The sequence below is a fragment of the Pyrus communis genome, chromosome 6 (assembly GCF_963583255.1).
Source record: "Pyrus communis chromosome 6, drPyrComm1.1, whole genome shotgun sequence".
Lineage (NCBI taxonomy): Eukaryota > Viridiplantae > Streptophyta > Magnoliopsida > Rosales > Rosaceae > Pyrus > Pyrus communis.
Genome location: NC_084808.1, coordinates 10768836 through 10781813, shown reverse-complemented (window position 1 = coordinate 10781813; position 12978 = coordinate 10768836). Strand labels below are relative to the sequence as shown.

The window sequence follows — 12978 nt, the reverse complement described above, 5'->3', positions numbered from 1 at the left end:
GAGAAAAATAGGGTAGGCTAAGCTTCACAATAGGCTAACAATAATGTGGTTCAAATTCGCCTTAGACGAGAATCGAACTTAAGACCTTTCACTTACAAATGATGAGAAATATCACTAATCCGTTGTATTAAGTAGTAATTGGCTAACTAGTTTAAATTTAGTATTTTGATTGCAAAACAAATCAGATTTTTTTGACGGATTTAAGAATAAATTGATATCGAAACGAACTAGCGATTCACTTGATTCCAACTTAAATGCTATAAAATTATCATGGGACTGTATCATTAATTGATGCTCGTTCAAGACTTGATGTTATAGAATCACAAGAACAAATCTCAGTGATGACTTGCTACATCTTTCTTTGGCTGCTGCAGCAGATTACCACCTTATAGTATAAGGTTTTATTTAATATTTGTTTTGGTCGAATATTAAATTTTTTTGAAATAAAGAAAAAGAAAAAGAAAGAAACATAGACACAAAGATACAGAGGGAAAGAATGTAGTGAGAAAAAAGAGAAATAAATACTACGTCTCCTCTCTCTCTGTTTGTTACCTTTCTTTCGTCTTTCTCTTCCTTCTTTGCTTCCTCCCTAGCGAAGAAGAGAAGAGAGGAAAGGAGACGGCCAAGCAACAAAAAGCCACCTGCCGGAGCATCATAAATACCCGTTTATATGAAAATTTTTGAAGCATTTTTTCGTTAGCTTGAACTTTGAAGGCTCGGAAGGGAATTGGGGGTCCTTGTTTTCATTTTCATTGGTGGGTTTTTGTTGTTGGTGAAGAATCAAGATGATGGTCGCAAGCAGTTTTGATCTTTGGAAAAAGGACGTCTTCTTTCCTGCAGCTGAGGAGGTCCAAGAATCAGCTGACATGTATGTTCATGTTTTCCTTCTGCTTTTCATTGTTTTTTGTTTTTCCTAATTTTATTTTATTTATTTATAATTTTTATCATGTGGGTTCAGCTGCTTGGATTGGTTTCTGTGTTTATTTGGACTGTGTTATTGGAAATTGGATATGGGTTTTTTGAATTATGTTTTTGCGAGATTTTTGGAAGTGAAATACGCATTAATTATTTGTGCTTTATCTTTCATAGTGCTTAAAATATATAATTTGTTGGAAAAATTTTCATTTGGGCGGTTGTGCTGCTGGTTTTTGAGTGTCAATTTGTTGGAATTCTGGGTTGTGTGTTTCTCTCCCCTTTTCCCATTATTTCAAAGTTTTGATGATGTGCCTGATGTTTATTGTGGGTTGAATTTGAAATTCTAGATAGGTTTATGATGAATACTCTCTCATGATGGTTTGGAAATGATAACTTGTTTACGGATATAGCTTCTGTACGCTGTAATGCAGTGCGTTAGCGTGATTTTACCCTTCATTTTGGATGATAAGAAAAAATATTCTCAACTGTACTGGGAATGGGGAAATGATAAATTGTTTGTATTCTAATCATTAAGGGAAATGCTCTCATGATGTTGGATGACTTTGTGAGCCAGTCATGTTTGGTGATTGCACTGTGAAGGTGATGGTAGATGGTAGACCGCCCTATATCCCATGGAGAGGTGAACTATAATTGAAAGGTCACATTCTTCGCGGCCTACGAAAAAGACCATTTTCTTCCAGTTTAAAATTTGAGTGTTTATTCTACAGATTGTCAACTCCTGATGTTTAGTCAGTGACTATAGGGATTTAGTGGTATTATACTGCTACTCTCTCTATAAGTTTTTGCATAGGGAGCCCATTCTCGTTTTCGGATACTTGGAAACTACCACCATCTTGATATATGTTTTTTTAGAAAGCTCAGTAAAATTGGTACTCGAAATAACTTATTCTCTAACTCCCCCTTTTATTTTCCGTTTATTTTGTTTTCCAGAATGGAATCTACGTACAGGGTATGGGTTCGACAGAGGAGTGAAAGGCTAGCACCAAAACATTTGGATGAACTCTGTAGGGAGCTGCAAACTGCTTTAGGTACTGCCAAATGGCAGGTATGTCTCTTGTCTCTCTTCAGCTATCTACTCTTCTTCCTCTCTTGTTTATTCACTGTACAAAAATATGATCAGAATTTATGATTGTATCGATACTATCCTGGTGATTGTTAATAAAGTTGAACAAGGAAGAATCCAATTTAGATAAGTTTTCCATCGATTCTTTTGAAAGTGAAAAAACTCATCTCAGCTTTAACCATTGTTGGATATTTTGTTCCCTAAGATGAGACATATACTTTCTTTGCCGCCAATCTCTGTTAGCATTTCAATCCTGATTTGGACTGTTAGATATTATTACCAATTAGAAATCAGAGAAAGTGTTTTATATAAGTGGTTTAGCTGGTATTGCACTTTTTCTAACTGTATTCTGTCGTGTTGAATTGTGAATGCGTTTTAGTTGGAAGAGTTTGAGAAGGCTGTCAGATTGAGCTATGGACAACGTGGTGATGATCATACAGCAGCTAGACATGGACAATTTATTACTGCTATTGAAAACCAAATTTCCCAAGTTGAAACAGCACTAAGGGAATCGTTTAGTGTGGAAGGAAAGCAACCCCTTCGATGGGTACAGCTGGATGAAGAAGAACATGATGATTTTGCTGCATTTCTCTCTGGGACATCCCAAAGTATGCAAACTGCCAAAAATGAATGTCTAGAACTAGGACCTTGTAGGAGCAGCTCTGGGGAAAGTGACATTAGAAGAAAAGAGATGAACCTTAAATCTAGTGCTGCATGCAATGGAGACATCTCTGATGAAATAAAGGGTGTTAAAGATGTTATTACTCTTTCCAAGGATCCAAATTTCGTCATGGAATCGAAAGGAAAAGAAATTGCAGGAATGAGGGATGATATATTTTATGATACAGAAAAAACAACTAATACAAGGAAGGCATGCAGCTCACCAAATTACGGTGAGCTGAGGATTGTAATAGCGGATGAAGTTGAACAGAGAAGAAATCTAATTCCAGGATATGAGGACACACCCAAAGAAAAACGATCCAAACTTGTCTTCTGGAGGCAAAAGTGTGGGCAATTGCATCTGGGAACTGGAGCAGTTAATTTGTTCAACCAGGTCAGATTATTACGTACTTGAAGGGAAGAGTTGATTATAACATGTGAATAAAAGGCAATATATCTTTCACATGCAAGGAGAAAGAAAAGAACGAATTTGGTTTTTGTTCTTTTCATCCTCTCTCCTTTGCTTTCTTTCAGTTGATAGATTTTTTTTGTTTGTTTATTTTTTATTAATTTTTAGAAAAACTCATATATTGTCTTTGCAGATGTTTGGTCGGGTTGGTGCATCTCAGAAGCAATTGCAAAGTCCACGGAAGCAATGGCAGACACCACTGCGCTTGAACAATCGTTGTTCAGTTCAAGCTACCCTTGGTTTGATGCTCACTGTTTTTTTGCTTGGTAAGCTGTAGATTTGCTTGAACTTATCTCAGTCATTAAGAAGTCAATGTGCTGTATGCTAAACTGAAAATGACCTTACAATACTTTCGAAACCATTTTAATCAATTGCTCAAAAATATAATCCTCTCAGGCAACATGGCTTATTTAGATGAAATAGTATAAATATTAAATGTACACTGAGCCAACTGTATGTAACATTTTTGAAAATCATACTTCATCGTATCAGGCTTAGGTGATAGTATTCATGTTTCAAACAAATCATACTTTTTTAATGAACACTTGATTGTAGGAGAACTGTTTGGGGATTATCATAATTTGTATCTGCTGGCATAATTTAGTAAGAAAGTCTTTTAACAGCGGCTAGAATATTGTTTCTGGCCTAGCTTATGTAGACACATAATTAGATTTTATAATATCTAATGTCTATGGACTTTTGCAATTAAGAATGCACGGCTGCTGCCTCACTTGCACTCTTCCAGTTGTATATTGTCTTACCTCTGTTACCATGGCTAGAAAATCAATACGGGCTTGCAATTATTTAGATATTACTTTCTGGAAGTGCTAACATACGTTTAGTTCTATAAAAATGTGCTTATGAATGGTTCTCTTTATGCAGTACCGTTTGTATTTTATTCAAGTTAAGAAAAAGTGGTAAACACATTGTACCCGAGCAGGATGAAGACTGAAAGGTAATTTTACCGCTTTGACGCTCATATATTATCTTATAAATATTGACAATTCCTAAAGTGGAATAAGATTCACAATTCAGTTGTATGTCAAAAGGGGATAAAAATAAAAACAAAAAAGCGTTCCTTATTTATTATCGAAAGTCCTATCTTGGTCAAATACTGTGGAAAACTTGGTTAAAATGTATAGGATATCCTAAGTATCTTTTATATGGCCTACAATTGTTCTAGATTGCATGCTCTTAGAATGAATTTTTGACTGTTAGCGAGGATTTTGTCTTGGTGAATGACGATATCTTGAAATATGAATCATGTGCCATAATCATTGCCAGAATGCCATTCCAGTTGATAGTAGATGTGTATAGTTTTCATAGGATTTGCTTCACGATTATTAGTTTGATAATTAGTTAGAACTTTGATATCATTCTGAATGTTGTCTATCCAGTGATGGTCAAGTTGATCTTTGATCTGATCATCGTTGGTCCAAAGAGGAGGAAGTAAATTTCAGCCACCCTACCTCAGCCTCTTCTTTGTGGACAATACTTTGAACTGAATTAACAGCCAAAATAAATGAATTCTACTCTTTGTTTTGGGAATATATGCCTTACCTTCAATTGAGTAAAGTAAAGAGAGTTTGAGTAAGCATTTATGAGGAGTTTTACTTGCCTTTGAAGGCTGTACTCAAAGTTAAACACTATCTATTCATGCGGATGCTTAGACTTGACCTTGATTACCCTTTACTGACAAGTAAGTAACCACGTGAAAAGATCGGATCACCAGATGTAGCCACATTTCTCCTCTAAAGAGGCCTCATAGTTCACATCCCGCATCCCACACATGCACATACTAGTAAATAAAAATTATAGCTTGAGCATTCTATTTAGTTAGAATGATATCATTTGGGTCAATTTCAAAACACTTTCATGTGAATTTTCTGTAGGTATTGAAGCTGTTTCTATTGTGACAAGAACCGGAAGAGGGAATGCTTGTAACTAACATCGCCTCAGTTGCTTTTAGGGCTTTGGACGAATATGCCAAGTTACCCCTTGTTTGAGCACTAGGAGCGAAAGAGTCAACATGAATGAGGTAGCGATCTTTTCAGATTTCCTGATACCATTAAAAATGTATATGCATTCAGATAGCATTTAAAACATAAGAAAAATATTTGGAAATGTAGACATTCTACAGTCCCATCACGCTTGAAACTTGAATTATGATGTCAATGGTAACATTGTTAGGGGGTGAAGACTCAAAATCCATGTCGAAGATGTACTTCCCAATTTGCTTGTACTTGTAAAGTGCTTTTTAGGAGTGCTTGATTCACACAAAACGAATGATATCGATGGATTCATGCATTTCCTTACCAAAATTTAGGTGAGAGAGTGGGAGGATGGTGGGATGTTATGGGAATTACATTACAATTCAGCTCCCTTATGGGATGAGAATCAAGGAATTCTGGGATTGATGTGGGACGTGTGTAAATTTCGTTTACGTAAGAGCTACATTGATTTGATAAAAAAAAAAAAAAAAGTAAGTTCTATGGTATCTTTCAGTGCCAAAGGGTTATTCTAGTAATACTTCTCTAACCAATGTTCACCAACCTCAGGTGATGATGATGCCGGTGACTATTTATCGTCGTTAAATGAGTTTAAATTTCGAGATCTATGTAGTGGACAGACACAAATCTCAAAATTTAAACTTGTCCAATAGCGATAAGTAGGTTGGTTACTTGAATGTGGCTCAACCCTATATGATCATTTAGCAAAAGTAATAATTGTATAGAATACATATCCAAAAGAGAAATTATCAAATAAAGTCAAGAAGTGGCCCTTAATTTCAACAATGTTAGTTTTTATAAAAACCATCAAATATATCCAAAAATTCCACTTAAATAGACACAAATACTCTCAAATTAAACACCAAATAAACTAAAAAAACAGAAAATCCTATTAGATGAAGAATTAGAGAATCTGAAGGCAAAACCGTAGACGTAAGAAATGGTGGAAACTTGTGAGAAACAGTGAGATTTGTGCAGCCCTAAGTGACGATGAGGGTAGGTGGTTCATTTTATTGATTGATTTATAGGTATACGAGTTTAACATCAGTAGAAAAATGTTATAATTCTCAATAAGATTCAAAATTGTAGATCTATGAAGTTGTTCGTCCATTTTAGCTCTTACACAATTTTAAGGTAAGGCAAACTAAATATGAAATTTAAAGATAATGACTTGCAGAAAAGGCACACCTTATTGATAACAAACCGTTTTTCTTTTCAAATTAGGTTGCTCATTGTGTGGCTTAGCCAAACTTCCATTCCCCTTAGTGTAAAAATATCAATATACCAAAAAAAAAAAAAACCGTTTTTCTTTCCATTTTCTTTTGGTATGAAGCACTCTTTTTGGACTATCTGAGTCTTTGACTATAAGTCGTTTCATTATTATTGACATGTATGCATTTTATCACATACGAGGAATCGTTTATGAGAAGCAGTTCGTAGGATTGTCTGGGAAATTGAATGATGTAGATAAAAATATATTTCAATATGTGTTTCACTTTTTTCTTTTCTTATTGTTTTGGTTATATTTTAGGAAGCAGTCTAATTTGACAATTTAGATAAGCTATGGTGGGAGGTGGACTGACTCAACGTACAAAAATTGCAAAACAAAATGATTAATTGTTGCGAATTTTAATAAAGAGGGTTTGGGTCAATTTTTTATTAACCAAAAATCACCCTGAACTTTTATTTAACCAAAACAATTTGAGATTTAATCATAAGGATAAAACTACTCGTATCACAGCCTTACAAACATTAAAAACACGAGCTGATTAAAGCCTAACCCCCAATAAAATTCTTTTTCAATAACTACCCCTAAAGGGGGCTAACCCAAGCCCGTTAGCCACCAATCACAATATATGAGAGCAACTGGAAAAAAAATAAAACACGTCCTTTTGATACGATTAGACTACTAGTCTGTTGGTCAGATTTTGCTGAGTATGTTATTATGCATGGGCTCCATAAGCTAACATGTTCTTGCATCCAAATATAGATATAATTAAGGTACATTTCATAAAAAAAATTAGAGTGTGTCAGTTATATCGTCACGTAGTGTTATTGATTTATTTATGATGATAATGATTAATGATTGTTGACGATATAACTAATATTTCGTAACATAAGTCATAATATGTAACTATGAATAAATAAGTACATAAACAAACTCAACATCAATGAAATAGTAAACTATGTAAACCATTGTTCTGCACGACATGTCGTGGGTTCGATTCCTAACGTTGGTGAATCACATGATGGTGTTCAGAGAGAGGCGAAATACTTCTATGAGTCCCCCCTCCCTCCGGCGGAAGTGTGGATTACAGTAGCAAAGCCACTAGTTGGGCCATCCTTGACAAATCAACATGTTATTTTGGTTGGGCCATCCTAGTTGAACTGATTTAGTATTGGGCTCTTTACTAACCATTAAATAAAGTTACAAGGTTGTTTTTTATTACAACTCAAAGTTTTGGAGCTCTTATCATTAGTTTTCCTTTAATTGTTTCAAATAAAATTACATTTGTAGAGCTTCGGAGGAAACTAATGTCGAATTAACAAAGAGACAGACCAAAAGCCACTTCCAATGACACATGTACTATTCCCAACTTGGTAATTACCACATGCACAATCCGTCAGATGTGAGATTTTATCACAAAAGGTTTCGGTATTAGTTGGAGTGGGGTTAGGATACTTAAACTCTTCTTTTCTCAGAGGTACGATCGATGTGGGATATCTCAACGTGCCCCCTCACTTGGGACCCTAATAGTGGGTTGCACATGAGATCCACACATCAACAACCATGTGGAGCCAAGAGGACTCATCCCACACATGGGGCCAAGGGACCACAAGCACAATTCGTCAAGTGTGAGGTTTTATCACAAAAAGCCTCAGTATTAATTGGAATAGGGTTAGGATATTTAAACTTTTCTTTTCTCAGATGTACGATCGATGTGGGATATCTCAACACGCCCCCTCACATTGGACCCTAATAGTGGGTCGCATGTGAGATCCACACATCAACAACCATGTGGAGCCAAGATGACTCACGTTACACATAGGGCCAAGGGACCACCATCATCGTGTGGGGCCAAAGGGACCCACCCATTACGTGGCGGTACGGGTTTGCTTCCTGGCACTGATACCATGTCAAATTATCATAGAGATAGACCAAAGGTCCACTTCCAACAACACCGATCTATCCTAACTTGGTAATTATCACCTACACAATCTGTCAGGTGTGAGGTTTTATCACAAAAGGCCTCGGTATTAGTTGGAGTGAGGTTACGATATTTAAACCCTTATTTTCTTAGATGTACAGTCGATGTGGGATATTTAAACAAGTACATATCATTTGTGAATGTGGCCAAATGAGTATGAGATGACTATGAAAGTTATATATAACGCAATAGAAACTACATGGTCTGCATATAGAGTGGATGATGATGATGTGAAGGAATTTATTTATTAAAATCTTTTGAGGTCTTGGAAAATTCCATTGTGTGTTACATTAAAGCAGAAAAATATTTTCTTCTGGAAGTGGAATCAATCAACAAGCTTGATCGGCTAACTTCCAACAAGACCCATGCAAACACATCTCAACTTTCTTTGATGCAGGAAAGAACCAAGAGTCTTGAGGAGATGGGGATAAATAACCTGGGATGCGCTCAACCAAGGGCAATGGAGCTTGCTCAACGTTGCTAATTGTGGATTCACTCACACAACCAAGCCAAACGCGCTTGATTTGAGAAGGAGGAAAATACTTTCTTTAGTTGCACAAAGCAAATATATTTTTTATTAATCAAGTTCCCTTCAAGGCTTTGTAGTGCAATAATTATAGGGGTTTAATAGACTTCAAGTTTCTATGACATCCTTACAACTCTCAAATTCCTAAGCAATTAAAATACACAACCTTTATTATTCCAAGCATAATAGTGGTTTTCGAATTGTTTTCTTCAAGGCATGCCTCCCACATCATTCTCCTTTTCTCGAAGAAAACTCGTCCTCGAGTTTTTTGTTTGGTCTTCTTCGACCCTATGGGTGTCCAATCAATATTTTCCACCACAAAGATTTAGCAAAATAATCACAATCTGCACAATATTGCAAAAAGAAGAAAATTCATAGTATCCTTTCTTCTTCCATCGTGGATACATTATGCCTCTTCTTCTACTAAAAAAATCATGATGCCTATATGTTTCCTTATCCAATAATCTTGTTTTTCTACCAAAATATTAGTAATGCATACGTGCTTTCTCAACCAAACATTTTTTTCTTGCCCAAATCACAAGGCAATTACCTCATCCCAAATGTAATCATGAAAGATGAATCCAATAGATTTTTCATTCTTTATGAGTTGTCCATAGTGTTGTTCAAACAGTGAACTCTTACCTGCATCTCCATGATAGTCAACAAAAATTAGTACAGAATCCCAATATGAAAAACAAGTGACCTCAAGCTGCCTACAACACTCTTGATTAGCCACCTTGATCGCATACTTGTAATGATCATTTTGCTTGTCAAAAATTGGTGTAGAAGTCCAATCAATCAAGTTCTCATTGAGTTCTTCGTCATCATCAACGTACTTGTCATAAATTTTGGGGAAATTTCATCAACCAAACTAATCTCTTCAATCATTTCATATTCAAACGAATAGAAAATATCACTCATGATCTTTTAACACAGCAAAAAACTTGCTCTGATACCACTTGATGCATGAAAAAACCAAGGGTCTCGAGGAGACGGGAATAAATAACCTGGGATGCGCTCAACTAGAGGCAACGAAGCTCACTCAATGTTGCTAATCGTGGCTTTAGTCACACAACCAAGCCAAACGCTTGATTTGAGAAGGAGGAAAGTACTTTCTTCGGTTGCACAAAGCAAATATATTTTTAATTAATTAAGTCCCCTTCAAGGCTTTGTAGTACAATATTTATAAGGGTTTACAAATTAATAGACCTCAAGTTTCCATGACACCCTTACAACTCCCAAAATAACTTAACAAACTCCTAAGTAATTAAAATACACAACCATTATTATTCCAAAGCATAATAGTGGTTTTCAAATTGTTTTCTTCAAGGCATGCCTCCCACATCGTTGTTACTCAAGTTTGTTGGAAACAAAACAGAAAATATGATTTATTGATAACATTATTAGAAATTACGTGCAAACTACTAATAATAATGACAATGCAATTAATCAAAAAAAAAAAAAAATGAGTAAGAATTTACTACAGATGGATGATAGAGGCTTGCTTGCATGCTCGTTTACCCGCTTGTTGGAGCCTGAATGCTTGCATATTTGCATGTCTACTTGTCGAAGCCTGCCTGCCTGCCTGTTTGCTTGTTGGAGCCTGCCTACCTGCTTGTGGTGGAGCCTGCATGTTGTCTGCTTTTAGCAGTGCCTACCTGCCTATCCGCTTGTAGTCTTCAGTTTGTAGTCGTTTTGTCAATCTTTTTATTTGGTTTTCCTGTTAATAATATTTTATTTTCATAGTTTGTTTATTCGTCCATTTATTACTTTGATTTTCAATTCCATCTTCTACCTTGAAAATCGTGGCTTATTCATTTTAATCCAATCTCTTGTACTAAACGAGGCCTTTAGTTCATAACACAAGCGTCGGTTGATATACCTTCACTCCAAAACACTTAAACATTATCATTCAATCATTCTAACTTCGTAATTGTTTTTGACATATAGGACTTGCACCTCCCTTTCCATTCCCTACTTAATGTTGTTCTTTTTAGTTAGTATTTAGTGTTGCTTGCCAAGGATCACATGATTAAACGGCAAATGTTGTTGGATTGTCGATTAGGAATGACCTTGCAAAATTGTTTCTAGTGAGTAACCAGCCTTACCAGATTTGGAGAAAATTCAAATATATGATTCAGTTACATTTTCTATTAGAGTAGATCAAAATCACAAGTATTGGTTGTAATTATCATTATAGCTAAGTTATGGGTTGAAGTGATGGCTACAACTTTCCAACTTGTCATCTCATTTCTTGTTCAACCATACTTCTCTCTTTGTCAATGTTTTTTCCCTAAAATTTGGGATTTCCTTACTTGTATATTGTTATTTGTTTAGTCCTTGTTGTGTCCAGTTTTTAGGGCAAAAATCATGTGGTAGGTAGTGGCTGAAATCCACTAAAATGTAATTTGTTCTTCGGCTCTTTATAAGAGCTTTGTTCTCTCTCTTGTAAAGTTCATGATAATTATACAACCTTGAAATTCAATATGGTATCAGAGCAGTGACCATAGTGGCCTATCTTTGCATATCTTCTTCAACCTCTTTTTTTTTTTTTTTTTTTTTTTTTTTTTTTCCATAGCTGGTTTAAATGGTTAAGGAAAATCCTACCAATCCTGATACTGCGAGCTCTAGTGTTTCACCCACTTGAAATTTTATCGAAGTAGAAGTTAATCCAAATCAAAGACTCATTTCAGTTTTGCTAAATGAGTTCAACTATCTTCCATGGTCTCGAGTAGTTTCACTTGCTCTCGGTGGAAGATTAAAGCTTGGTTACGTGAATGGAACCATTCAAGCACCTAAAATCTCATCACCTTTGTATGAGACATGGCTATGCAAGGATCAACTTGTCATGTCATGGCTTCTCAACTCCATGGAAAGGAAACTAGCTAAAATCTTCTGCTACTCAGAGTCTTCTTTCCATTTCTAGAAAATGTCTACGAGATGTATGGAAATCAAAACAATGCTGCCCGAATTTTCAACTGAAAAGGGAGCTTGCATGTTTACAACAAGAAGGTAAGTCTTTTGTTAGCACTTGGGTGATATCAAGAGTATGTGGAATGAGCTTGATGTATACAGACCTCACACCACATATGTTTCCGTGTTTTTGAAGAGAGCTGAAGAAGATAAGATTTTTCAACTCTTGGCTAGTCTTAGCTCAAACTATGAAGATCTACGTAGTCACAATCTGATGAACAGTAAGTTGCCTTCCTTCTCAAGTGTATGTGCCATTATTCAATGTGAAGAAACTCGAAGGAAAGTGATAAATCTTGAAACCAAAAACAGCTTCCCTGAGTCTAGGGCATATTTTTCAAACCACAAGTTCTCAGATGATAAAAGAGACAAGGGTAAAAGGTTTGACCTGAAGTGCAAACATTGCAACTATGGTGGACATACCATTGATAAATGTTGGATTTTACATCTTGAGCTTAAGCCAAACTTCCAGAAGAACAAGGGGTTCCAGAGAAACTCACAACCACCCTTGTACAAAGCTAATCATGCAGCTTTAGCTGCTCTTCCTTCCTCAAGTGAAAGTTTGCTTGACTTTACTTCCAATCCAGTGAACTTGATCAACAAGTTTGCTGTTTATTTACAAGGAAGACAAAAAAGTGAAGATCTAGAGAACACAAATGGAATTGAAATTGAAAACCCTATTGCCTTGCAGAGCAAATTTGCTGGGTTTCTTGCTGATTCTGATCATGGAGGCACAAGTAAACAGATTCTAGGTATATTGAAAGCTTTCTCCACTGCTTTAAATGCTAGTCTTATGCATGATTATTGGATAATAGACTCAATAGCCACAGACCATATGACAAACAAATCTTCACATTTACATGACTTCGAGAAAATGAAAAACACTTCACAAGTGTCAGTAGCAAATTGTAAGGGTGTCTCAGTTGTTGGAAAAGGGAAAATTAAGTTGATCTCCGATCAAATAGAGTCAACAGCCTTGTATGTTCCTTCCTTTCTATTTCACCTTTTATCAGTAGGAAAAATCATAAGACAACTAAATTGTCATGCTGTTTTTTCTTCTGATCAGTTCGTCTTTCAGGATATAGTCACCAAGAGGAAGATTGGTGAGGGTTTCTTCCTAAATGGGTTGTACTATC

The 12978-nt window shown here is 35.8% G+C and overlaps 1 protein-coding gene across 2 annotated transcripts; it reads left to right on the top strand.

The window, feature by feature from the left end:
- The first annotated feature begins 640 nt into the window (after positions 1-640).
- LOC137737791 (syntaxin-61-like) lies at positions 641-5435 on the top strand. 2 transcript variants are annotated; one of them, XM_068477346.1, is made up of 6 exons: positions 641-868; positions 1867-1981; positions 2379-3053; positions 3262-3394; positions 4011-4083; positions 5021-5435. In XM_068477346.1, exons 1-5 carry the CDS (start codon positions 786-788, stop codon positions 4034-4036), a joined length of 1032 nt encoding a protein of 343 aa, XP_068333447.1. In that variant the 5' UTR covers positions 641-785; the 3' UTR covers positions 4037-4083; positions 5021-5435. The 2 variants fall into 2 exon arrangements, with proteins under 2 accessions (XP_068333447.1, XP_068333448.1); XM_068477347.1 differs by having other exon boundaries at positions 5088-5303.
- Positions 5436-12978: the final 7543 nt, after the last annotated feature.

What these genes read in the sequence shown, in the direction of transcription:
- LOC137737791 (XM_068477346.1), top strand. Translation starts at nt 786, where the DNA reads ATGATGGTCGCAAGCAGTTTTGATCTTTGGAAAAAGGACGTCTTCTTT. An exon ending in TAGGTACTGCCAAATGGCAG is followed by an intron (nt 1,982 to 2,378) that starts GTATGTCTCTTG and finishes AATGCGTTTTAG; the next exon opens with TTGGAAGAGTTTGAGAAGGC. An exon ending in GCTCACTGTTTTTTTGCTTG is followed by an intron (nt 3,395 to 4,010) that starts GTAAGCTGTAGA and finishes CTCTTTATGCAG; the next exon opens with TACCGTTTGTATTTTATTCA.